Below are 23,275 nucleotides of genomic sequence, written 5' to 3' on the forward strand. Positions count from 1 at the left end.
AAGGTGCTTGTCATACTCAAGAACTGCTGAAGCAGCAGCTGAACGGGATATTTAAAGAGAAAAACCAAAAAAAGATGGAATTGTGCACAATTTCCAAGCAGATTCCACAGCTAAAGGGGGCTCCACTCCTGTTTTGTGCCCTGAGCCCAGCCCAGTCCACCCCAGTCCCACCTCCCAACACCAGTGGCCAAGCTCGCAGCATTTGGGATCCTGAAGTTCTCCTTGCACTTTTAAAGAACCCAAAAGGCTTTGCCTTTGGAATAACCAGGAAAAACGGGAATTATCTTTACCTACAGGGACGCAGGGCTTACAGAAAGTAAAATACTCCAAATCAGCTCCACAAATCTCTGTTCTGGTGGCTTGGTCGGTTTGGTTTGCTTTTTTTTCTTTTTTTCTTCTCTATTTTTATTGAAACTTTGTACAGAAGTTTTGAAACATTTCCATACAATACTTTGAGACAGGACAAAAATGCCATGGTAAAGGAATGTAAACTGCAAGAAACACAGTCTGAAGTATCCAAATACTCTCTAATAAGAGTTTTAGTTTGAAGACTAATGCAGGAGGCAAAATAATATGCATACAGTATACAAAGAACAGTATACACAGGGCCAGCAATGCTAACTATGAAAATTTTGCATCAGATTTACTTCAAAGATTGATAGCAATATGATAATTCTATACACTAGACCAAAATTAATTTATCATACATCGTTTCTATGACAAAAAGCTTGTCATTAAGGACAGTAGCAACTTACAATATAATTAAGCTGTATTAATCTCATTAACACTTCTAAATCTATATTCCTACTACAGTAAAGGGTTTGGTTTTTTTTCAATATATTGTCTTATAAGATCTTAAAAGACCTTTAAATAACACTTTACCAAAAGAGACCTGGATCCATTATAGTGATCTTATCTACATGCCCATTTGGCTTATTTCCAAAAAAACAACCAAGGGACAAGGAAAAAGGCAGGTTTCAAATGCTATATGATATCATTTGGTTTTGGTCTGAAATGTATTTTCGAGAGTTAAAAAAAAAACCAACAGAAAAAAGGCAGTTCATTAACTGGTATTTTATATAAAATCTGCAGAAAAATACAACAGCAACAAAACCCAAAAATACTTCACAGATATCTAAAAAAACATTTTCTCAGAGATACAAGGTAAAGCAGCATCACTTTGACACTGTGCTTTAGAAAACAAGATGATGAATGAAGAGACTGCTCGAGTGAGATTAGAAAATTTTGCTTTCTTCTTGAAGAAGACTACTAACATTTTGCACAGCAACTATTTTTATAACCACCTCATTTTAAAAACGTGTATTCCTAGACACAGAATTGTCATTTCACCGCCGGTTTTGCTCAAAGTGTCTGACTTTACACAGTGGAACTGAGAATGCCAAGTGTCACCAGATGTCACTATACCATGAGTTCAAGATTGGAACAGAAGTGAAGCAAATGCCTTGAAACCAACACCAGGAAAGAAATCAAAGAGAAAGTGTTTTGTAAACAAAACAAAACCACTTTGCAAAACAAAACAAAACAAAAATCAAAAACCCAAAAAACCAAGAGTTCAGAGATCTCACAGTGAAATCAGAAATTCTAATTATATATGTTTTACATTCTAGGACTACTCTTTACCTTAGGCCAATTAAAGCACATTAAACCATTTAATTATATACAAACATTTTCTTTAAAAAAAACAACAACAAAAAAAAATTAAAACATTGCACAGAAGTCTGCTTTTAACATCACATAACAAGGTTAGTTTTATTTTCAAAACAATTACATTTAAGGGCACAGAACATACAGAATACCAAATTAACAGATGAGTAATTTTGCTTCTCTGTACATGCTAAATCCAAAGATTTCCTCGAGAAAGCTGGAGCTTGGCAACTCCAGCTTCTTCCATGTCTCCTGTTCTCTGAAAGGGAGCAATTCCCAACACCTCCTCTATCTCAGGATTTAAAAAAATAGATATATAAAAAAAATAAAGCTGTTTTAAAGTTGTAAGCATCTTCTAAGTGCTGGCAGAGCTCCCTGGGTGGCTCTGCCCCCTCCACTGCAACCTCGTGGAAATAAATCCTTTTCTCTCCTCGGTTACAGGGCTCATGACTCTCATCAGAAGTCTCATCCTGGCCCTTCTGGGATCAGGGAACACACAAGTGGAGAAGTAAAAAATACACAATATAAGGAATATACTGAAGGCCATTTTAATTTCTTACAATCTCGCACTGTTTCCTTTCCCTAAAAGCTAAACAGGAAAAATTATTTTTAAAAAACAAAAAAACAACAAAAAAAACCTCTAAACTTTGGCAGAGAATAGCATCAAATCACCATTAAAAAAAACTTAAATAAAAACAGTCTCCCAAAATGTATTAAACTCTCAAGAAGCCTCTTCTTTCTAATTTTTTTTAAATTTTTTTTTCTTTTTTTTTTCTTTTTTTTTAAATAAAAGGCTTCTACTATTTCCAGGAGAAAAATTCAAATATCTTACCAGAAAAATAAGTTAAGGGATATAACAAGAAGAAAAACAGCTGTCATTCCAAACTCAGTTTTCCAGGACTTGTCATCCTAAGATCAAGGCAATAATAAATAAACCCATTGCTGCAAGACAGAAGCACAACCAGCCCCACCCAGAGGGAGGAGGCCAGGCAACAAAATTCATGGAGCTGATTGTCCATCGTGGGAAACACTTTGTGGTTCTGCTGGACCAAAAAATTGGGTGTTTAACCCCAAATTCATCAACTTTCCCCCTCAGCAAAGGCTTGTTTACGCTATAAAAAAATCCCTTCTCCTACCTAAGGTCCTTCTCACCAGCAGGCAGCTTGCTTGGAACCTCAGAAACATCTCTATTTAATAATGAAGGCCTTTTATTAAGTGGTTTTATGCAGCAAAGAACATCAGCAACTTCCAGGACCTCTATGACACAACGAGGCTGAAGAGGAGCACACAAAACACCTCGGAAACACCTGATGAGAAAAAGCACTGGAGAAAGAATTTGCTTCAAAGCTTCACAATACCAGGTCCAAAGATGGGGTAGGGAGGCAGATTAGTAATTAATGATGATCCTGCCTGCCAGTTATCAGTGTGATTAACGTGGCAGCTCGTTAGTGTAGCAAAAGGGAGAATAAATGAACTGGGAGATGGAGCGTGTCGGGCTCCACAGTGCATTCGTGAAGGACTTGACTCCCTTCCACAGCCAAGGACGATTTCCCCATGGATCTGACTGAGCAGGACACTGGAATTCTGCCTATTAACTCCTCCAAGTGTCCTCTTTGAGGAGCAAATGACTCAGGGAAGGGCAGAGGGATGAAAGGAGCAGGAAGAAGCCGCTGGAAGCACTGGAAGCGCCTCCTCCAGCCGTGCCTTCAGCTGCCCGCCCACGTAAGGCACCCTGGGGAACAGCACAGGGGGGCGATGGAGCCAAGCCAAAGGGTCCCTGAGCTGACCTGGCTTCCCAGGTGGTGGCAAAGCGCTGGACATTGAGGGCAAGGAGGAGCAGCCTGGAAAATCCCAGGGCCAGCCGCTGCTCTGAAGTCGTGCCGAGTTCCAAAGGGACACGAGTCTCCTTCCCTGGGCCAAATCAGGCATTTGAGCCACATCCCAGCCTTCTCAAGAGGATATTGTTGGACTGAGAATTATCTTTACCCTCTACAAGTCGTCATTTTTCATCCCACTCCATCAAATGTTGCCCTAAATTATTTTATCCTGTATGGAAACAACTCCCTACATTGGACATCAAACCATCCCTCACAGCTCAGCCCGCTAATGAAGCAACTTGAGATGCCATTATTTCCCACACCAGGATTTCACCCTTGAATAGGATTTAAAATATTTTCCCAAACCAAGCTGTGGCCACACAAACCAGAAGAAAATGTGTCTCGTCCCATTGGTAGCAACATCAACACCAGGTATGGCGACTCCTCTCTACAAATATTGCAACACCACTCCAAGTTTTCCACTTTGGAGTAGTTCTACTTCCCAGCAGCAACAACTAAACCAAGTGGAGAAAGTGGGGCAGCTCAGCCTCTGGTGAAAGTTTTGGAATGAATGAGATTCAACTGATGTAAAAACACCACCAAAACAAACAAAAACACCCCAAAAATAGAAGTGAATCCTTTTATCTGAAAACATGTATTGTAAATGGCCACTAAAAGCCATGTGGATGGCACCACTGGAAAAACAAACTTTCTCCAGCAGTCAAAGGCAGGATTGACCCAAATTTCATCTCTATAAAACCATTTCCCCCACAGGAATTGGTTCTTGTCTATGCACCAAGGGAATGTTGCTGGACCCCTGAACTGGTTTTGGTGAACTGTCACAATGGTCCCTCTGCTCCATTTTGGCCCAGCCAGTTCGTGCTCCCCTGAGACGAGCTCAGGAGCAAAGACAACTGGAGGAATTGTTTCCATGGAAAGCCTGGATATGACCACTCTGTCCTGGAGAGGGAAGGAGTTTAAGTGGAAGTGCAGCCACGCCAGGCTCTGCTCCCAAAACCAGGACCCAGCTTGGCTTGGGGAAGGGTGAGAGCACCAACGTGCTGCACACACATCCTCCACACCTTGGAACTGCTCATCCCTGCCTGGGCATCTATCCTTTGGGAGAGAAGATCCTCTGGATCTGGAGACCTACAAATAGCTGTGACTGCCTGGGAGGAATGAACGTTTTTTGGACAAATCCCGAGGACAGGACAGACCTCAATTGGCGACACAGATTGTGGCTGCACGCGCTCCCTGGCTCCTGACACTGAATGCCTCCGCATCGTTCTGAGGAGGGAGGGAATTTCTTCCCAGAAAGGTCACTCATGGGAACGGGCTGCCCAGGGAGGGGGTGGAGTGCCCACCCCTGGAGGTGGCACTCTGGGCTGGGTGACAAGGTGGGGATTGGGCAAAGCTGGAACTCAGTGACCTGGGAGGGCTTTTCCAGGCTCAGGGATTCTGGGATTCCTCAAAAAAACAAAAAGGTTTGACAGGGTGAAAGGGGAAGTGGGAGAAGACCTGAGGCAAAAGGACTGTGGAAAACAAGGAGCACTTTCACCTCTCTCCCCCATTTCCCCTTCCTTGCCTGCCCAGTTGTTCTGCCCCTGCAGCATCGGGGCTGCAGGGATTCCTCCCAGGCACAGCAGAGGAAAACCCTTCTGCAGGGTGGAAAACAGTTTTTCAAGACATGCAAAGCCTCATGTTTCTCTTCTTCCCACGTGGTAGAACCTACAAACAGATTTTTCCCTAAAAAGAAGCTCATCCTAACAATGTCCTAAAGGTTTGGAGGCTGGAGAGGCTGAATGAATCTTTTTGGCCATTTACTGAAACTCAAGAAGCTCCACCCAAACCTGAGGAAAAAATTCTTTCCATGGAGGTGGCAGAGCCCTGAAACAGCTGCCCAGGGACATCACAAACCCACCCTAAAAACTCTGGGATTCTTCAATATACTACAAACCCCACAGAAAGAATATTTCTTTTTCTTCCTCCTCCACTGACAGTTTATCATCTCCAGGCTTATTTTTGATTTCGTTTTGGTTTTTTTCTCTTTTTTTTTTTTTTTTTAAATACAGAAACTTTTCAGTACTGGAATTTACAGTGGATAAAAATCAAAAGACAAAAATTTCCTTACAAACAATAATAAAAAGAAAAAAGGCAGAAAGCTGCTAAGAGCTATCATGTTTTAAGTGCTATAAAATGAGACAAAACAGCTTCCTGTTGTTGCCAGAAGTGAAATGAGAAACTGGGAAAAAAAAAAAAAAAGGAAAAAAAAGCAGTGAGTGTAATTAAAAAGTGCTAAGTTGGCCAAGGTAATATAGTTATTTTATAAATGTGCATCACAGCTCTGCATTTAAAAATCTTTTGACACAGCTTTAATCACTCAGATTTTACACACTGGTAACTGATTACCTGTTATCTGCACTTAGTGCTGACTGAGCTGTAACTGCCTGACTTCAAACACAGCCACCTGCCTGCCTTTGGTATATTTATACACAGAAAAACAAAAGGTTAGTGCTGCAAATGGAAAAAAAAAACAACCCACCAAAAAAAAAACAACACAAAAGGGAAAAAACGAAAAAGCCACCACAGGACAGGTTCTGCTTTCAGCAGAGGGAGGACAACACATCTCAAATGGTCTCGAAATAGGCTAAAGCTGAGTTGATCTTACAATTATAGCGTAAACAATGCCTGGGTTGTGGTTATGTCGTTTGAAAAGAAAAGAAAAACCAAAAATCTCCAGAGACCTGTATCAACTTCTGTATGTTTAAGCCATACCCTTAAAAGTTCACTATTCACTCACAAAGAGAAGTAGACAAACATGAAGATTCCAAGAGAACAGACACAGACCAGTCCAGTATTTAGTAATAGTTTAACTTTTGGAGTCTCTTCCAGCATTTGTAAACAAACAGTCTCTTCCTCGACCTCCCGAACCACTCTCTTGTTTATGTTTTTACTTTTAAAGCCACAGAACCAATCTATGAATTTCAAACGTCTCTCCCTGTCGTCAGTCTCCTCCTCATGCTTTTTCTCCCCCATCAGGGCCGCCTGTCCGTTGGAATAACAATCCACGGGCGTCTCCACCTCGGAGTGGCTCACCGAGATCACCGGGTTGCTGTCATCCCTGCACGTGACCAGGAGGTTGATGTCCTCCGGCTTCACGTTTTTAATGTTCTCCTCCGACTTCCCGTTGGGAATGATGTGGTTGGCGTTCTCGTTGCACTTGAGGACGCTCTTCTCCCGGGCCTGGTACAGCTCCCCCTTGCCATCGCTCTCCGGCACTTTCCGCTTCATCAGGGCCCAGAACGTGGTGGTCCGGACCTGCTCCTTGGTGGGCGGTGGCGTGAGCAGGCTCACCACGACCGTCACGAACCCGGTGATCCAGAACAGGCCCGTGGCCACGTACATGTAATGGATGTCCTTGATGAAGCCGGGCCTGGTGTCTGGCTGGTTGCACTCGGGAGCGCGGTAGAAGAAGGCCAGGATCAGCCGGATGGCCCCCAGGACAAACCCGGCCATGCCGCCGTAGAAAGCGCCCTGCTCGTTGCAACGCTTCCAGAAGATGGCCATGAGGAACAGGGCGGCCACCGGCGGGGTCAGGTAGTCTGCGACCTCCTGGATGTACAGGTACATCTGCCCGCCCTGCATCTCCACGATGATGGGCACCCAGGCGATGCTGATCACCACCATGAAGGCCACGAAGACCCTGCCCACGACCATGAGCTCCCGGGAGGTCGCGCTCTTCCGGATGAGTTTGTAAACGTCGAGCGTGAAGATGGTGCTGGCGCTGTTGAAGATGGAGTCCAGGTCGCTCATCAGGGCGGCGATCATCACGGCCATCATGAGCCCGCGCAGCCCCACGGGCACCAGATTCATCACCAGGCGCGGGTAGGCGATGTTGGAGCAGCCGGCCCTGCTCCCGCACACCTGGAAGCAGTGCTCCGGGTTGATGCAGGCGATGTCATCCACAAACAGGATGCGGGAGATCATCCCCGGCACCACGATGATGAACATGGGCAGCAGCTTCAAGAAGCCGGCCATGAGGGTGGAGCCTTTGGCATTAGCGATGTTTTTGGCGGCCAGAACTCTCTGCACTATGACTTGGTCAGCGCACCAGTACCACACTGAGGCCGGGGTCTGTCCCAGCAGAAATCCAGGCCAGGGAATGTCTTCGTCCATCGGCTCACGCAGCATTTTAAGAGAGTCGGGCTTTGGGTTGACGTTGCAGGAGTTGGTGTTGGAGATGTTGTAGGTTAGGAGGATGGAGGTGATATTTGGTGTCGCCAACATGTACCTCCTTTTCACTTCTTCAAACCCACCGACCTCCGTGAGGCTTATGATCATGAGTGTGAGGGCCCCGATGATCATAAGGAGGGCTTGGAGGGTGTCTGTGTAGATGACGGCCACCAGCCCTCCGGTCACAGTCAGCAGCGCCGTCATTCCGATCAGCAGGATCACCGACAGGTAGAGGTTCCACCCTAGGGACTCTTGGATAAAAAGCGCCCCTGAATACAAGTCAACCGAGAGTTTGGTGAAGATATAAAGAAGTAGAGACAACGCTGCAAAATAGATTTGAATCCTATGCCCTCCGAACCGCTTGGACAAGTATTCGGGCATGGTGTACACTCCCGACCGGATGTAGACTGGCACGAAGACCCATCCCAAAAGCTGCAAAAGCATTAAGGCGTTGAACTCCCACGCGCCTACGGCGAATCCGCTCGCCGCTCCAGATCCTGCGAGCCCAATGAAATGTTCACTTCCAATATTGCTCACAAACAACGAGGCCCCGATAGCTACCCAGGTCATAGAACGCCCTGCCAAAAAGTAGCCACTCACGGTGCTCCGATTGTTTTTCCACATGGCAAAGAAACCTATGCACATTACAAGCACGAAGTACAGGGCCACAATGGCAATGTCTGCTGGCTCCAAAGCAGCCCTCATTTTGTAACCAAAAAGCCTTCGCTGACGTCCACTTCTCGCCCCCCAGCCAACGTCTCTTAAGCACCACGTGAACCAGTTTTAACCAAAATCAACACAGCGGGTCAAATTCTTTGTCCCTTGGTTTGCTGTCCTGATGCTGGTGGCAGTGGTACATTTACTTTTCTCCGCTTCTCAAATTTGGGAACTTAGCACGCACTTTTAATCCACATTCCACAAGAGCATCAGCCTTAACTCAGTTGATGTAGGAGAAATTCTTAGTTGCAGCTAAGTTTAGTGAGGCCTACTGTACCAACCCTGCAAGGCAGCAAAGACAAAAGACAAAGATTGAATTAGAGAGGAATTTCATGAAGTAATGAGAAAAAATTTGAAGTGTAGTAAAACAAATCACTGAACACCACAGATTTTTCCCCCTTGGTATTTCCTGCAATCCATAACAGACATCATTAAATATTTGTAGGGCTAAGTGGTAAAAGCCTTTTAGGAGTCAACTTCAGTGGTTACAGGTACCTTCAGAGACGCAGCAATTCGGGAGGATTGAGCGACCCAAATTCCCCAGAACACGGCAAGCAACAAAAATACATTTTCTTTTCCTTTACTCTGGTGTCTCACAAGTCTCCTTCTCAAGCCACTAACCAGATCTTCCTCTTTCAGGCAATGTTAGGAAAATAAAATTAAAGTAACTCAAATAACAACCACTACAGAGCCTGAACTTGGCTCAGCATTTCCTGCACTGCACCCCCTAAATCCTGGGAGATCCTGGCACCACAGGATTGCACTTGAGACACCAGCTGGCTGCTAGAAAAACCAAAGTGAGGTCACAGCGCTGTCAAAAACCAACATCCATTTCAAATCAGCTGGAGGATCAAGGTTACTCTGCACGTTTTGAGGTGAGTTTGCTTCTGTCTGGGATACAGATAATCACAGGGTTATTTTTTACTTGGAAAGCTCTCCATACACATCCATATGATCCAAGGGGAGAAAACATCTCGTTCCAGCAAGTGGCAGAAGCAAAACTCCGCCTGACATCCCATTTTAGGGCCAGTGCCTCTGGATACCCACACCTGGGGTTTTGGGGGAGCACCAGAGACACAGGAGGGAACACTGGGTGGATTCTGGCAGCAGTCACAGCTGGGAGGATGCCAGGAAGCGCCGTTCCCAGCATCCATTCCCATCCCAGCAGGGAGAGGTGGAAGGTATGGAGGCAAAGCTTTCCCTGCTGCTCTCTTCCCAAATTCCCAATCCCACCTGACACTCTCCCAAGGCATGTCAGGAAATAAAACTCATTTTGGCAAGCAGGACTGAAGCACTGGAAGTAGAGGGAAGGGGACAGTAGACTTGGTGGCAGGGAGGTGAGAGAGGAAGGGGCACTGAGGAGCTGCATGGGGCTCCCTCATGGATTTGGGATGTGCTCCTGTCTCTGTTTATGCCTTGGGAGGTACCACAGAATCATAGAATGATTTGGGATGGAGGGATCTCAAAGCCCATCCAGTGCCACCCCTGCCATGGCAGGGACACCTCCCACTGTCCCAGGCTGCTCCAAGCCCCAGTGTCCAGCCTGGCCTTGGGCACTGCCAGGGATCCAGGGGCAGCCCCAGCTGCTCTGGGCACCCTGTGCCAGGGCCTGCCCACCCTCTACCAACCCAAAACCTTCTAATGGGTTTAGAGAGTGCTGGACACGGGATTCTTCTATTTCCTACACCCAGTGGCCATGGGAAGGGAAGACCAAAGCAAAGAACAGATTTATTCTGAAGAGCAGCACACAAACCTTCAGCAATAATGAGATTATTACAGAAGGTGAGGAATGAGGTCTGACTCCACTCCCCTTTCCCACCCACTGGAAAAGGCATAAAAAACCCAACACTTTGTCTTTTTGCTGACCATAAAGTCTCACAAGTCCTACAAGCATCAGCTCCAGGCATCCCCTTCCAGTTCATTCTCTGGCATGAGGCTGAAGCTCCCATTCCATTAATTAATGATTAATACAGCCTGAAACATATTCTAATATTTGGCTGGTTTCTTGTTTAGCATCCCTGCCATATACTGGGTTTGTTTAAAGGGTCAATAAAACCATTTCAAGTTCCAGGAGAGTTAAGGTTGAAAATGCACATGTTGTGTTGAAGGCAGCAATGATGCTGAGGTAAAAACGTGCAACTCCTCACAGATTTTAAAAATAGCTACCAGAAAACCACAACTTCAGCCTTAAGGAGAAATCCACCATCGTGTCATTTGTATGATCCAGTTGTTTTTCAGGAGAAAAATAATTTAAAAAAAAAGTAATAAGGGTTCCCCCCCAGCACCACGAACCCACTTGAGAATAGAGATATTCCTTCTGCTGGAATTACAGCCAATAATGAGAGACTAAGGAGCCATGGCACAAAATGGACTGATTACAGCACTGGGCTAAATTTATCATTCCTCAGAAGCCTCAAACCACAGATGTATTTTCAATTCTTCCACAGAAGAATTCACATTTCTCCCCACCCGCAAATACAGGAGAGTTAAATGGTCTAATAGCTTAATCCAACCCAAAATTATAAACACTTCACATCAGATGACGCAATCAGAGCCAAGTTTAATGGACTATTCTTAGTTTTAAGCACTTTGGAGCAACACTTTAATAGTGTTGTGTCTTTTGCTATATTCAGCTAAATTTTCAACTATATTATGTTTATACCAAAACTATAAATATTTGAAGGGAAAGGGAAGAAGAGATTTTACTGAGATATGATAAAAAGAAAAACTACTACACAAAAACCCAGAAGAAGAGCAAGATAAAGAAATGGCAATAATTAATATTTTTAATGCTCTGTTGTCCTTCTCATTACTGAAAAATGTTTGATTTGAACTTGAGTTCACCCCCCACCATCTTCCCTGCAGGTTCATTGGTGACCTGTCAGAAGTATCCTCTAGAGCAATATGGAGAAATCACAAAAATAGCTGTTAAAACGAATTCTATTTGATACCAGAAGTATCCAGCTCAGAGTGTTTCTATAAACAGGGAAGCTGTGGCTGCCCCTGGATCCCTGGCAGTGTCCAAGGCCAGGCTGGACAGGGCTTGGAGCAGCCTGGGATGGTGGAAGGTGTCCCTGCCCTGGGGGTGGGATGGATTGGCTTTAAGGTCCCTGGGAATCCAAACCTCCTGTAATTCCAGGATCCAGACTTTCTGACAAGTGTGTCAGTATTAGATGCAGCTGCCCTCAAATAAATTGTGACATTCCTCGATTAAGTCACTTCAGCTCCAAGGAGCTCATTCCAACCAAAATAAACACCATGTGAATTTCCTGGAGTGTTTTCCATAGGAAGATACAGCCAGACCATGCACCTGAAATAATCAAATTGCAGAGAGCTGAACCCTGCCCTTTGTCACCAACACCCGAGGTTTCTTCGCCAGGCTCAGTTTGCCTGAGCTGGTGGAAAGTTTTCAGCAGCCACCACAAATTTGCTGCACTGTCACTAAATTACAGCACTGAAGTAGCTTCTTGTACCAGTTTCTTAGACCTAATTCCAAAATAACCCTGGAACTTTTCTTCATTAGGAAAATGAGACTCGTCCCTCTGAACTTTCAGCAAGTTCTGACCTCAAGTCTTACAAAGGACTTTGGAGATGCCCCATGTGAGTTTAATCCTGAGTTATTAGAACAGTGAACATTGTGGCACTAACAGAGGGAAAAAAAAAAAAAGAAAAAAAAGGCAGAAAGAAAGTGCTGCTGCCAAGGACTGGGAATTTTCTTCCCTGAGGCTGTTTTCTGGCTGGATCGTATCAAAGACACAAAACAATGTGCTTCCCTCTTGTCTGGAGATAGAGGCTGCAGCTCTGGTGAAACAATGCATATGTCTCTCCAACACCCAGCCTGTTCCTTAAGGGGAAAAAAAATCCCAAGCAAGTCCCTGAAGAGAAATTTCATAATGTGAAGCAGACCCAGGGTGGGATTTTGAGGAGAAATTTGTACGATTGTTCTAAAGGAAAACTTTCTCCACAGTGCTTTTCTAATAAAATGGGTGTTTAAAACATGCCAGAGTCCAACTGCTCCAGCTCTGAAGCCACTGTTTGTTCTCAGCTCCGCTGGGTTTTCGGCAGATGGAAAGTTTCTGAGCTGACTTCCCTTTTCACCAATCCCAATGTTTTAAGGGTTAATTTGGGAGTGCAGATGCCCACCTATCCCACAGGAGTGTCTGCTGTTAGCAAATTAAGTACTTTGTTCACAGATTATTTCTTGGAAATAACATTTTCCCTCTCCACCTTCAAGCAGGAGTATTTTTGAACTCAGACCTGCAGCACTTTCCCTACTGAACAGCTCTGTTGTGTGGAAGAAAACTGTCCAGACTGCCAGGACCATGGAAAATATTAACTCCCTGCCACCAAAAAAAGTAATAAATAACAGAAGTCTCGTGCCTTGAGTGGGGTCTGTACCATGTCCAACCCCCTGAGTGTGTTTCCAGACTCCTTGCCCTCCTGCCACGGACACACCAGTGAATTCCTACCTGTCCACTGCTCCACAGTAAACACACGGCAGCCTCAGGGAAAAAACCTCTCAGGACAAAAAAAAAAAAAGGAGGAAAAGCTCTGTTCCATTTACTGCAGCACTCCAGAACACAAAAAAGGAGCACTGAAGCTCTTCATGGAGTAAGTGATACATAAATTATGTAGCACATGCCCTTGAGGAAGCAGGGGCTATCCTTGGCTATCCTCAGCATCCAGGGCAGCAGTTCCAGGCTTTTCCCTGAAAACCAGGAGCTGGGGCAGAGGAATGTGCCAGGAACCCCCCTGGGACAGACAGGGAAGGCAGAAGTTGACCTGAAGCATCCAATAAATAGCTTGAGCTGCTGGGGATGCCAGGCCAGACCTGAACTCAAGAGGCTGCAGCAGGACAGGGCCACATTTCCACGGTACCTGAGCCAACCTGACTGAACCTGTTGGTCACGCTCTGCATGGTCCCCACATCAACCTCCTGCTGGCCTGGAGAACACAGGAGCCAACTCCAAAAACCACCACTACCAAAAAAATCCAATCTGAGGTGCAAGGATCAAGTCACTCACTCAAAGGAGCTGTTAGGAACCCGTCATGAACTTTTGTTTTGGTCAGGAATCACTCCAGCTCTGATCTTCGTTTTACTGCAGCATCACAAAAAAGCAGCTTGTTCCAGCACAAATTCTTCTTGATTCTTTTTTACACAACTGCTGAGGGAGACATGAGAGAAATAAGTGACCCCAGAGCAAGAGACAGAGAACTCACTGCATTTCCCAGTCAGAAATGGGATGTACAGTGGACAATTCCAGAGCAGAAACTGGAGTGATGTGAGGCCACTGGGAGCTCAGGGGCACTGGGAGTGACACTGTTAAAGCAACACATAATTTATTTGTCATTTTTGGGGTTTTTTAACCATTTTCCCCCCTCATCTCAAGCAAATACATCCACTCCAGTGTCCCACCAAGTCACAAATGAAGGAGGGGGGAGCAGGCAGAGGTAGGAGACTCCAGCACTCCGTGGACACAAGAGAAGCTAGAGCCTTGGAAGCAAGAAAAGATGGATGTTTTCTGAATCTGCATCACCCTCCCCGAGCCACTTCATGCCACTGCCTGTGACATTCACACTTGGCTGGTTCCCTTTGCCAAGAGCCAGTCCCCAGCACTCCAGCAGCAATAAGGGACTGATTTGCTTCCACTGTTCTTCCCAAAACTCCAAACACCTGCGGGGGAAATGGGGTGAGCTGGGGACAGAGGGAAGGAGACAGAAAGTCCTTTTTTATCTGTTAAAATACAAAGACACCAGAAAGAAATTCTGTCTTCTCCAGGCCTACCTAGACATGATGTAGCATCTTATCCAGGTCTTGAGATTAATCCACCAATTAACAATTTAAAGAAAATAAGGAGTTAATAATTTCCTTTTCCCCTTGTCAGCCTGAAGAATTGGCTTATGTTTCCATGGATGACAAATGATATCTGGAGGAATTTCTCCATGGAAAGGAACTGGAAGGGGCTGCCCAGGGAGGTTTGGAGTCCCCAAGAAAGGCCTGGAGGTGGCACTCAGTGCTCTGGGCAAGGGACAAGGTGGGTATCGGGCACAGCTGGGCCTTGATGGGCTGGGAGGGCTTTTCCAACCTCGGGGACCCTGGGATTCTGTGAAGGGAGCACAAACTGCCAAGGAACTGGGCCACTGCTCCCTGGGCAATCAGCAGAACCCTTCCTGCCTCACCAGCAGCTCCAGCAGGGCCCTCCTGAGCTCAGTTTGTCACCACAGACTCCAGCCCTGAGCAAGGAAACCACAGAGAGGTGACGTTCACCCCTCCACAGGGCACAGTTCTTTTCCACAGGAACTGAAAGCAAAAGAGGCAGAGACAACCCAGCAGCCATGTGGTCAACTGCAAAATCAAGGGCACCAGAGGGCAAACTGGGAACACCAGACATTTACAAGGAAGTGGGAAGGGGCTGGCAAAAACTGGAAGGTTCTGGCATCACACAGCACCAGGCAGGATTTCCCTGCCAGGTCACACTGCACTGGAAGGTGCAGAAGGACACCGAGCCCCAAGGCTCAAATCCCTTCTTTCGGCAACCCAAAATCCATCAGCACAAACATTTCAGTGCCATGGCAGGAGTGAAGGAGGTGAAGTACTTGATGACAGAACAGCAGCAAGAGAATGGGGCAAACAAGCCTAAAGAGCCAAGAATTTGATTTCTGGAGTGGATTTGGGACCACTTCAGTTCTCTGGACAAAGTTATCACCTTTTTAGAAGCAAAGATCAGAAGCGCTACAAAATTTCTGCCACTACTGAAGATGCCCCTTTAGTACAGCTGGAGGTTCAAAGACATGATCCAGCTGGTGGTGATCACCAGGCAGCAGGAACTGGATAATCCTAGCCTAAAAAATGGGCTGGTTCATCCCATTTGAGGAGGATTTGGGCTGGGAGAGTACAGGAGTTACTTGGGAAATGAGAAAGAAGCAGTGGCAGTCCCCATGAAACTGGGCAAGACACCAGGTGGAAATTCTTCTTCAAATTTCTAGGAAGCACATAAGAAGAAAATAAAACCAGACTCATTAAGCTTCTTTAGGACTTCCCCAAATTCCCATCACATTTATGGCTGCCCACAATCTTTGGAAGAATATAAAGCAGCACAAGGATTATTGATAGGTGACACAGAAGCTCAGGATCATACACAATCCAAGAATTTGAGGCTCTCCAAGCTTCCCAGTCAGCTGGGTGCTGTTGCAAGACTTCTGATCCTTCTTGGAGATTTCAAGACACCAAAACCAGAGTTCAATAAAATTCTGTTGGTTATAAAACAATTAATGCCAATTACACAGCTTGATGCACAATATCTGTATTAGAAGCTACCAAACACTGATTTCTTTTTCTGAAACACCAACTCCATTGAACACATTCCCTCCCTGTATCCATCCTCTGCATGGACCTGGCTTTTTATTATTCCTTAGATATGTGCAGGGCTGAACACAAGGATTGGCTTGCAAGTGCACAAACCAGGATTCAAAAATAGCAGAACAACAGTTCTTATGCAGTTCCTCAATCCTATTTCTTGGGTTCGTGACCCTCGCTTTACACCATCCACTTCCTTCCTGCTCTTCTCCTCACCAGGGCTGATGAATTTTCTTTAGAATCTCATTTTTAGCACCAATATTTGCACCAGTGCTCCCAGAGGACAGGTCCTTCGCCCCTTGCCTTACTTTCCACATATTTACTTTCCGTTTTTCCTGTTCCACTTCTCCATAATTAGTTATATTTTGCATCTCTGTTTTTATTTTTCCCTGCTTTCATATTTTTATCAGCTCCACTGGGGCTATTCCTGCTGCTCCAAGGGGCAGGAATTTTTCTAGGGAATAACCTGGTGCCCAGAAGTTCCTGCTGCCCTCAGGTAAGGGACACAGAGGGTGGGATATGAAGCTCTACCAAGTAACTGCTTCCCCACAAACTGCTCTTCCATCATCCCAGATTTGCAGCTGGGGAGGTGTGGGTGGCTGTGGCTCCAGGAATTACCAGCCTGCCATGGATGGAGCCTGACAGATCACAGGACCATGGAATGGTTTGGGTTGGAAAGGACCTTAAAGCCCAGCCAGTGCCAACCCCTGCCATGGGCAGGGACACCTCCCACTGTCCCAGGCTGCTCCAAGCTGGCCTTGGACACCTCCAGGGATGGGGCAGCCACAGCTTCTCTGAGCAAAGAAAAACAAAAAGGAAGATAAATTATTCGAGCAACAGCTTAATGACTCCCAAAGCAATTTTTGTGTGGCAATTTTGGTTCTGGGACAAGGGAACTGGAGAAATCAGCTCCTGAAAGAACACACAGAGAAAACCAGAGCTTCCATCATTCCAAAGTATGGAATGTATGAAGATCAGGAGACAGAAAGCACAAACCCACATGAGGTGAAGGAGCAGCTTCTCCTCAGTGTTACAATGGACAACTCTTACAGGAGTCAGTCACGTTCCAGGGGTTTCCAACAATGGAGAGCAGCAATGCTGCTTCAACACAGCAGGTTCTCCTGCCTTCTTTCCCAAGAGTTAAGGGACAGAATCTGCTCCATGCTGAAGTTTAAAAACACCTCCCTGTTCACAGGCACAGAGAACACATCAGGAACAAAAGCCAACCAGCCAGAGTTTCAACTCAAAGGTTAACCTCCACTGCTGTCCCCTGAAGAAGGACTGGCCAAATCCCACTAAAATCCCACCAGGGGCCTGCAAGGAACTGAAACTAGGCTTAAATTATTTTGTAAAAGAGAATAGTCCTCTATGTCCCCTCAGACCCAGGCACGTATCCCACACTTGGCAAAAATTCTGGCTCTTCCAAGACTGAAAATGTCAAATATCAGGCAAGAGGGTATCGTTCCCAAATGCTGTGTGCGTCACACCCTTCAAAATCCAGTTCTTCCTATGGAATGCTCAAGGCACAAACAAAAAGGTGACTCCTCCAGAGGAGAGTCAGTGCTGGATCTTGTTGTTTTCTGATCCTGCCTTTTAGTTCCAAGGCTTTGGTCTCCTTTCCAGCACCACCCCCGACTCCAGGATCCCTCCCTGCCAGGCTGAAGAGCCGGTTCCAGCCTCCTAAAACCTCCAGTGGGAACAGAGGAAAAAAACTTTGGTGTAATTTCAACCTGCTCAGTTGGGAAGAGGGGTGAGGAAGGTGCACAATTGCACTGGAAGAGCAGGTGGTTCACCAGAAAGGAAAGGAAATAAAATAAACCCAGGATCTTCCTGCTTCGTTCTCCCCCTTCCTTCCTGGCAACTGAGACATCAAAAGCCCAATTGCTGCAGCTGCCTACACAGCAATTAAGGGGAATAGTCAAGATGTCAAGCAACACTACTGCCCATTTACTTTGGCTTTCCCAAAATAGCCAACAATCTCCACACAGCAGGTAGGGAATTTTGGAAACACGGCAACCCACTCCAAAAGCAACAAACAGCTGCTGAAGACAAGTTGTGTTGTGAGAACATGGCTGGAGAAATGAGAGCCCACATTCACTGCAGGATTATTATTGTTATTATTTGGAGGTGCCCAAGGCCGGCTTGGACAGGGTTTGGAGCAACTTGGGGTAGTGGAAGGTGTCTCTGCCATGTGGAACAAGGTGATTTTTAAGATCCCTTCCAACCCAAACCATTCTGGGATTCCAGAGATGGGTGGATGGATGGGTCTCCTAGTCCAGGTATATGCTGAGAAAAAGGTGATTAGGTTTTAGATTATGACACTGTGTATTTGAACTTTGTCAGAGGTGAAGATGAGCACACTGCTAATAAAATATGGATAAATTTCCTCATTTTTACTGAAATACTTGGAGGTATTTACAAAGTGCCCAGTCAGTTCCAGTTACTAAGTGGTGCTGCTGAGGACAGGTGTCCCCGTGCTCTGCTCTCAGTGGCAAGGTGGGGATCAGTCACAGGCTGGACTCGATCCTGGAGGTCTTTTCCAAGCACAGGGACTCTGGGATTCCCACACTGTGCCCAGTGCCCTCGGAGGTCTGGCATTGCCACCCCACGGCCACTCTGCACAACGGCCCCAGAGCAGCAGGAAGCCATTTCCAGCTCTTCCTTCCTTCCCTTTCCCCCTCACTTCCTTCCCCAGGCTCCCAGCGAGTTTCAGCAGGAAGGGGAAGCCTCCCTGCAGAGCTCTGCTCTCCCAGCCAGCGAGAATTCCTGTGGATTCACTCCTGTGGATTCCCTGCTGAAAGTCCTGCCCTGCCACGATCCCTCCACTCAGAGCCAAAGGCGACTCTCCTGGGAGAAAATCGGGAATCCTTAGAAACTCAGCTTTTGTCACGAGCAGGGAATTCAGGCCATGGACAGCTGTGTTTGCATTTTGCACCTTCACCTCCAGCACAGCTGCAGGGCTTGGCTGGGGCTGCTGAGGGCAGGCAAGGCTTGGTTTGCAAACACCTGGACACTGCTGATAACAAATCTGATAACAAACCCAGCTCCCCTCAGCATTTGTTCCTTCCATGCTGCAGTGTGGAAAGCAACACAATGGGCAAAATGAATCATTTCACCTCACTGTGCTCACACCACACAGCAACACAAGTCCCTCACCTTCCAAACACACCACAGAGTAGTGGGGGGTTATTTATTTTGGGGGTGCTTTTAGGGCTTTTATTATTGTTTTCCCAACTGGGGGCTCTGCTGATGAAAAGCTGTCTGTTTATATACAGAGAGTATAAAATATCCCATGTTTTAGTATATTAAAAATATACAGTGGTTTTAGTCCCAGTCCATTACCTCTCACAAAACAGGACAGAGAAGGACTGCTCAGCTTTGATTTCAGAATAAAATCCTGACTTTTTGTGTGGACTTTTTGTGTCTGTGACGTTTTGTAGACAACCAGTGACAAAGGCTGGAAAGTGAAACCAGTGCGAAGTGAAAGTTTTCCCTCGTGCTCCTGCCATTACCAAAGCTCTTGGGCATTGTGTTTTTAAGGCACAAAAGGAGAGCTGAAGAGGCTCTGGAGTCTGCCAAGCCTGAGGAGAGCATCGGGCAGGATGGATGGGATGTGCTGGCTCTGGGACCCTCCCAACAGACTCCAAAGAGAAGCCACACACAGGGAAAGAATGGGAAAGGATCCCTGACTTGGACACGAGCAGGGCTGGGGAGCAACAGGGTTTAAAGTAACAAAAACGAACTGGAGGGACTTTTTCTGCCTGGATCTCTGAGAATGCCAAGGGAACTATGAAAAGAAAGTTGTGGGTGGGGAAAACCCCACAGAAGCACCAAGTTTGCCTCTGAAGAGAGTCAGCAAAGTCCTCCAGGCTGAGGTTTGCACCAAGCTGCCAGGGAGTTCCGAGAAGTTCAGGACAAGCCCTAAAGCACAGGAAAGCCAAGTGACAAGGGTTTGCTTTTTTTTTTTTTTTTTGGAGGACAAGGGAGCTGCCACAGGTGAGGAAGGACATCACAGACACCAAGAGAAGAGTCAGCACTTGCTCAGACAGCACCAGGACACACAGCCACCACAGAGGGACTGATGGGGCAGGACAGGGAGCACCTGCCCAGGAGCTGTCACCGGTGTGGAAAAGCAATACCATTTATTCTTCTACAGGAAGGAGTGGTAGAGTCACTCCAGTACTTCAGAGTGGCTTTATTAGCCCCATATTTTGCCTCATTCAATTCAGTATTACAGCCAGGATTATACACAGCTTACAGGGGTCATTAGAGCAACCCCCCAGGCAAGATCCAGCAGCACCACAGAGCATAAAACCACTACAGAAAACATTTCCAAGTGTTCTCATGGCACAAGAAAGGCAGGAGCAGCCAAATATTGGGACACGAAAAAGCACCCAGATCTGGTGTGCTGAAAACAGCATAAAAATAGAAGCAGACAGACAGACTCTAAATTTTAGACTTACAACAAGGGTGGGTTAAAAACATCAGCACAAACTGAAATGTTTGGACATAATCACAGAGCTAAAAAAAAAAAAAAAAAACACCCTTAAAGGTACATCCATCTGGAAAGAACATGCTGGAGAGTCCAACTTCAAAGAGGCAAAGGTTGCAGATGTTAAATCCCGAGTGCACTGATGCTCATTAGAAGCATCTACCAGCTAAAAGCTTATCCCTGAATCTCCGTGCTCACATCCTAGAAACCAGAGAGCCTTTCCAGCAGAGAGCACTCCATGGCATCCTTTCAGAGAAGTCAGTTTATTCCTGCCTCAGTATTATGGCAGATTTGCTACGCTTGCTGTCCTGCCCTGCATTCCGAGTGCTTGCCCGGCTTAAAGCATCTCCCACATCACCAGCACGGCTACAAAAAGCATCTCTGCCTCATCCACCCACAGGGAAAGGAACAAAAAATTCGGAAAAAAATCATATGTTGACAAGCAAGTGGAAAAGCAGCGTTTTTTGCCCGGGTGAGCTGGTGCAGCAATGTCACCCGGCTTTCTCCCTGCTGCTGTGCTTCTCCACTAGAGGACCCAGGTGAGATGTCTCTACTACAGCTTCTGCAGCTAAACCACGGGGAAAAATATATTAAAAAAAAAAAAAAAAAAAAAAAAAAAGCAGCCAGCCAGCCCCGACATGTGGATGGTCCATGTAAAATGAATGGAAATGTACTAGTGCATGCGGCACACCAGACGTGCTCCCGTAATTCCCAAAAAACCACGGCCACGCTGCTGAGCTGCTGCTGCTCCGTGGGAAATTGTGCTGGTTGGAATGAAGGGTAAATCCCAGAGTATCCACGCCGGGCTGGATCAGAGGGCTCCAGCCTAGCACAAGTGCTGCTACATTCCAACACCAGCACTGCTGGAAAATAGCACATAAACAAAGGCTATAGAAGGTACTAGCGAAGGGCCAGTATCAGCTGTTATTTACCAAATAAACCTCCCATCCACACGGAGATGTCCCTATTTTATTATTATTTTTACGCACACACATCCCCCATTCTCCCTCCTTCCCCCACGTATTGACTCAGCTCCTGCCGAATGGGAAGAGCATCATTTAACCGAGCTCTGTTATCACCGCGCTGCCAAAAAACAACGGCAACGGCTGCTGCCACCCCCAGCGCCCCTTCCCGGGGGCGATACGGCCCAGCCTATCGGCCCCGCTCAACTGGTGCGGGCAAAACCCCATCCTCGGCACTGCCCTGGCACACGGGGGGATTAGGTGGCACCCCGCAGTTGGGAGCTGGCTGGAGCGAATCCTTGCTTTTCCCCTTTTCCCCAGCCCCAAGGCTTCCCGGAGCCGAGGGGACCCGAGGAGGTGCCCAGTGATGCCAGCGCAGGTGCGGGGAGGGGGATGGAAAGCGCTGGTGCTGCAGAGGGAGAGGGGGATGCGCTGGCAGGGGCATGGGAAGGGCCGGGTTCACCTGCTCCAGGCACGGAGGGAGGGGATCGGCAAGGAAAACCGCATCTCTGTCGCCCAGAAAGCGTGGGATCTGCTTACCTGCGGACCAGAGGGGAGGGGGAGAGGGGACTGCGGCTCGGGGGGAGCAACTCAGACAAGTCTCCGAGGGCGCGGGCAGGGAAGGGGCGATGGGCGAGGGGCCGGAGCGCGGAGGAAGCCCCGCGGAGCCCGGGACACGCTGCGACACTGCGGGCGACAGGGCCGGCCGGGCCACGCGGTGCGGCGGGGACAGCGGGCACCGAGGGGACACCGAGGGGACACCGAGGGGACACCGAGGGGACACCGAGGGGACACCGAGGGGACACCACGGGGCAAAGGGGGGGGGGTCTGCGAGTCCCACCTACCTCCCTCCCCTCCTCCCGTCTCCTCTCCCTCACTCACCCTCTGCATGGCTTTCAGGATCAAAGCCAGTTCATAGCGGGGCATCTTAGAGCTGGCAGTGGCGGGAGGAGCGGGGCACGGGGCGGGGAGGAGGGGGCTGCGGCGAGGCCGGAGAGGAGGAGCAGGGGGGACAGGAGGAGGAGGAGAAGGAGGAGGAAGGCGCGTCCCGGCGCTGTGGCGGCTCCTTCCCGCGCGGCTCCCGCGGCTCAGACGCCCGTGCGGCCAGGGGCGGCGCGGCTTAAAGGGCGCAGGAGCTGCGCACGCTCGACCGGGCTGGCCCTGCCCGCGCCAAGCGCCGCCCCCGCCGGGCCGGGGCTGCCCCGCACCGCGGCCTGAGGGCCGGGACCCCCGCGCGGGCACGGCCGCGCCGAGCCGGCACTCCCCGCCCCCCCCCCCCCCTCGCTGCCCCCGCGGCCGGCACCGCCCCCGGCCCCGCCGAGCCGCCCGATCCGCCCGAGCCGCCGCCGCCGCCGCCGCCGCTGCAGGGAGTGGAAATTTCCACTGCGCCGCCCCTCGCTCCCCCCGCCGCGCTCGCAGCCGGCCGGGGCCGCGCACGGAGCGCGAGGGGGGGCCGGGGCTCGCGTGTGGCCCGCGCGTGGCGGGGGCGGCTCGGGCCGCGCCGCGCGTGTGGGGCACCCCGCCCGTGTCACCGAGCCGCCGGGCCGCCTGGGTGCCCAGGGAGCCGGGAGTCATCCCGGTCAGCGCCCTGCCGTGGGCACGGACACCTCCCACGGCGCCGGGTTGCTTCGAGCCCCGTCCAAGCTGGCCCCTTCCAGAACCTTCCTCATCCTCAGGACCGCTCAGTGCACCCCGAGGAGTTGGCCGTTCTCAGAGCTTCTCAGCGTCCACCCAGGACCTTCCCCATCTTCAGAGTGCTTCAGTGTGCGCCCAGAACTTCTCTGTCCTCAGAGCACCCCGGTGCAGGCCCAGGACCTTCCCCACCCTCAGGGCACCCCGAGGACTTCTCCATCCTCAGAACTCCCCGATGCACAGCCAGGACATTCCTCATTCTCAGCGCGTCTCAGTGCTCACCAAGGACCTTCCCCATCCTCAGGGCACCTCAATGCACCCCCGGGTCTTTCCCCATCCTCAGCGCACCCCCAGAACTTCCCCATCCTGAGAGCTCTCCAGTGCACCCCCAGGACCTTCC

The 23,275-nt window shown here is 48.3% G+C and overlaps 2 protein-coding genes across 3 annotated transcripts in view; both read right to left on the reverse strand.

Moving 5' to 3' along the window:
* Positions 1-22,209, reverse strand: part of MRPS6 (mitochondrial ribosomal protein S6) — a 43,231-nt gene extending 21,022 nt beyond the window's left edge. The window contains exon 1 of the mRNA XM_069007971.1: positions 22,126-22,209. Within this exon, the coding sequence (XP_068864072.1) occupies positions 22,126-22,170 (45 nt within the window). The 5' untranslated portion in view covers positions 22,171-22,209. The remainder of the gene's footprint in view (positions 1-22,125) is intronic.
* SLC5A3 (solute carrier family 5 member 3) lies at positions 1,060-22,213 on the reverse strand. 2 transcript variants are annotated; one of them, XM_069007757.1, is made up of 2 exons: positions 22,126-22,213; positions 1,060-8,714 (listed from the first exon to the last, which is right to left on the reverse strand). In XM_069007757.1, exon 2 carries the CDS (start codon positions 8,418-8,420, stop codon positions 6,279-6,281), a length of 2,142 nt encoding a protein of 713 aa, XP_068863858.1. In that variant the 5' UTR covers positions 8,421-8,714; positions 22,126-22,213; the 3' UTR covers positions 1,060-6,278. The 2 variants fall into 2 exon arrangements, with proteins under 2 accessions (XP_068863858.1, XP_068863938.1); XM_069007837.1 differs by lacking the exon at positions 22,126-22,213 and adding an exon at positions 13,457-14,174.
* Between the last annotated feature and the right edge of the window lie 1,062 nt (positions 22,214-23,275).

The sequence above is a fragment of the Aphelocoma coerulescens genome, chromosome 1, assembly GCF_041296385.1.
Source record: "Aphelocoma coerulescens isolate FSJ_1873_10779 chromosome 1, UR_Acoe_1.0, whole genome shotgun sequence".
Taxonomy (NCBI): domain Eukaryota; kingdom Metazoa; phylum Chordata; class Aves; order Passeriformes; family Corvidae; genus Aphelocoma; species Aphelocoma coerulescens.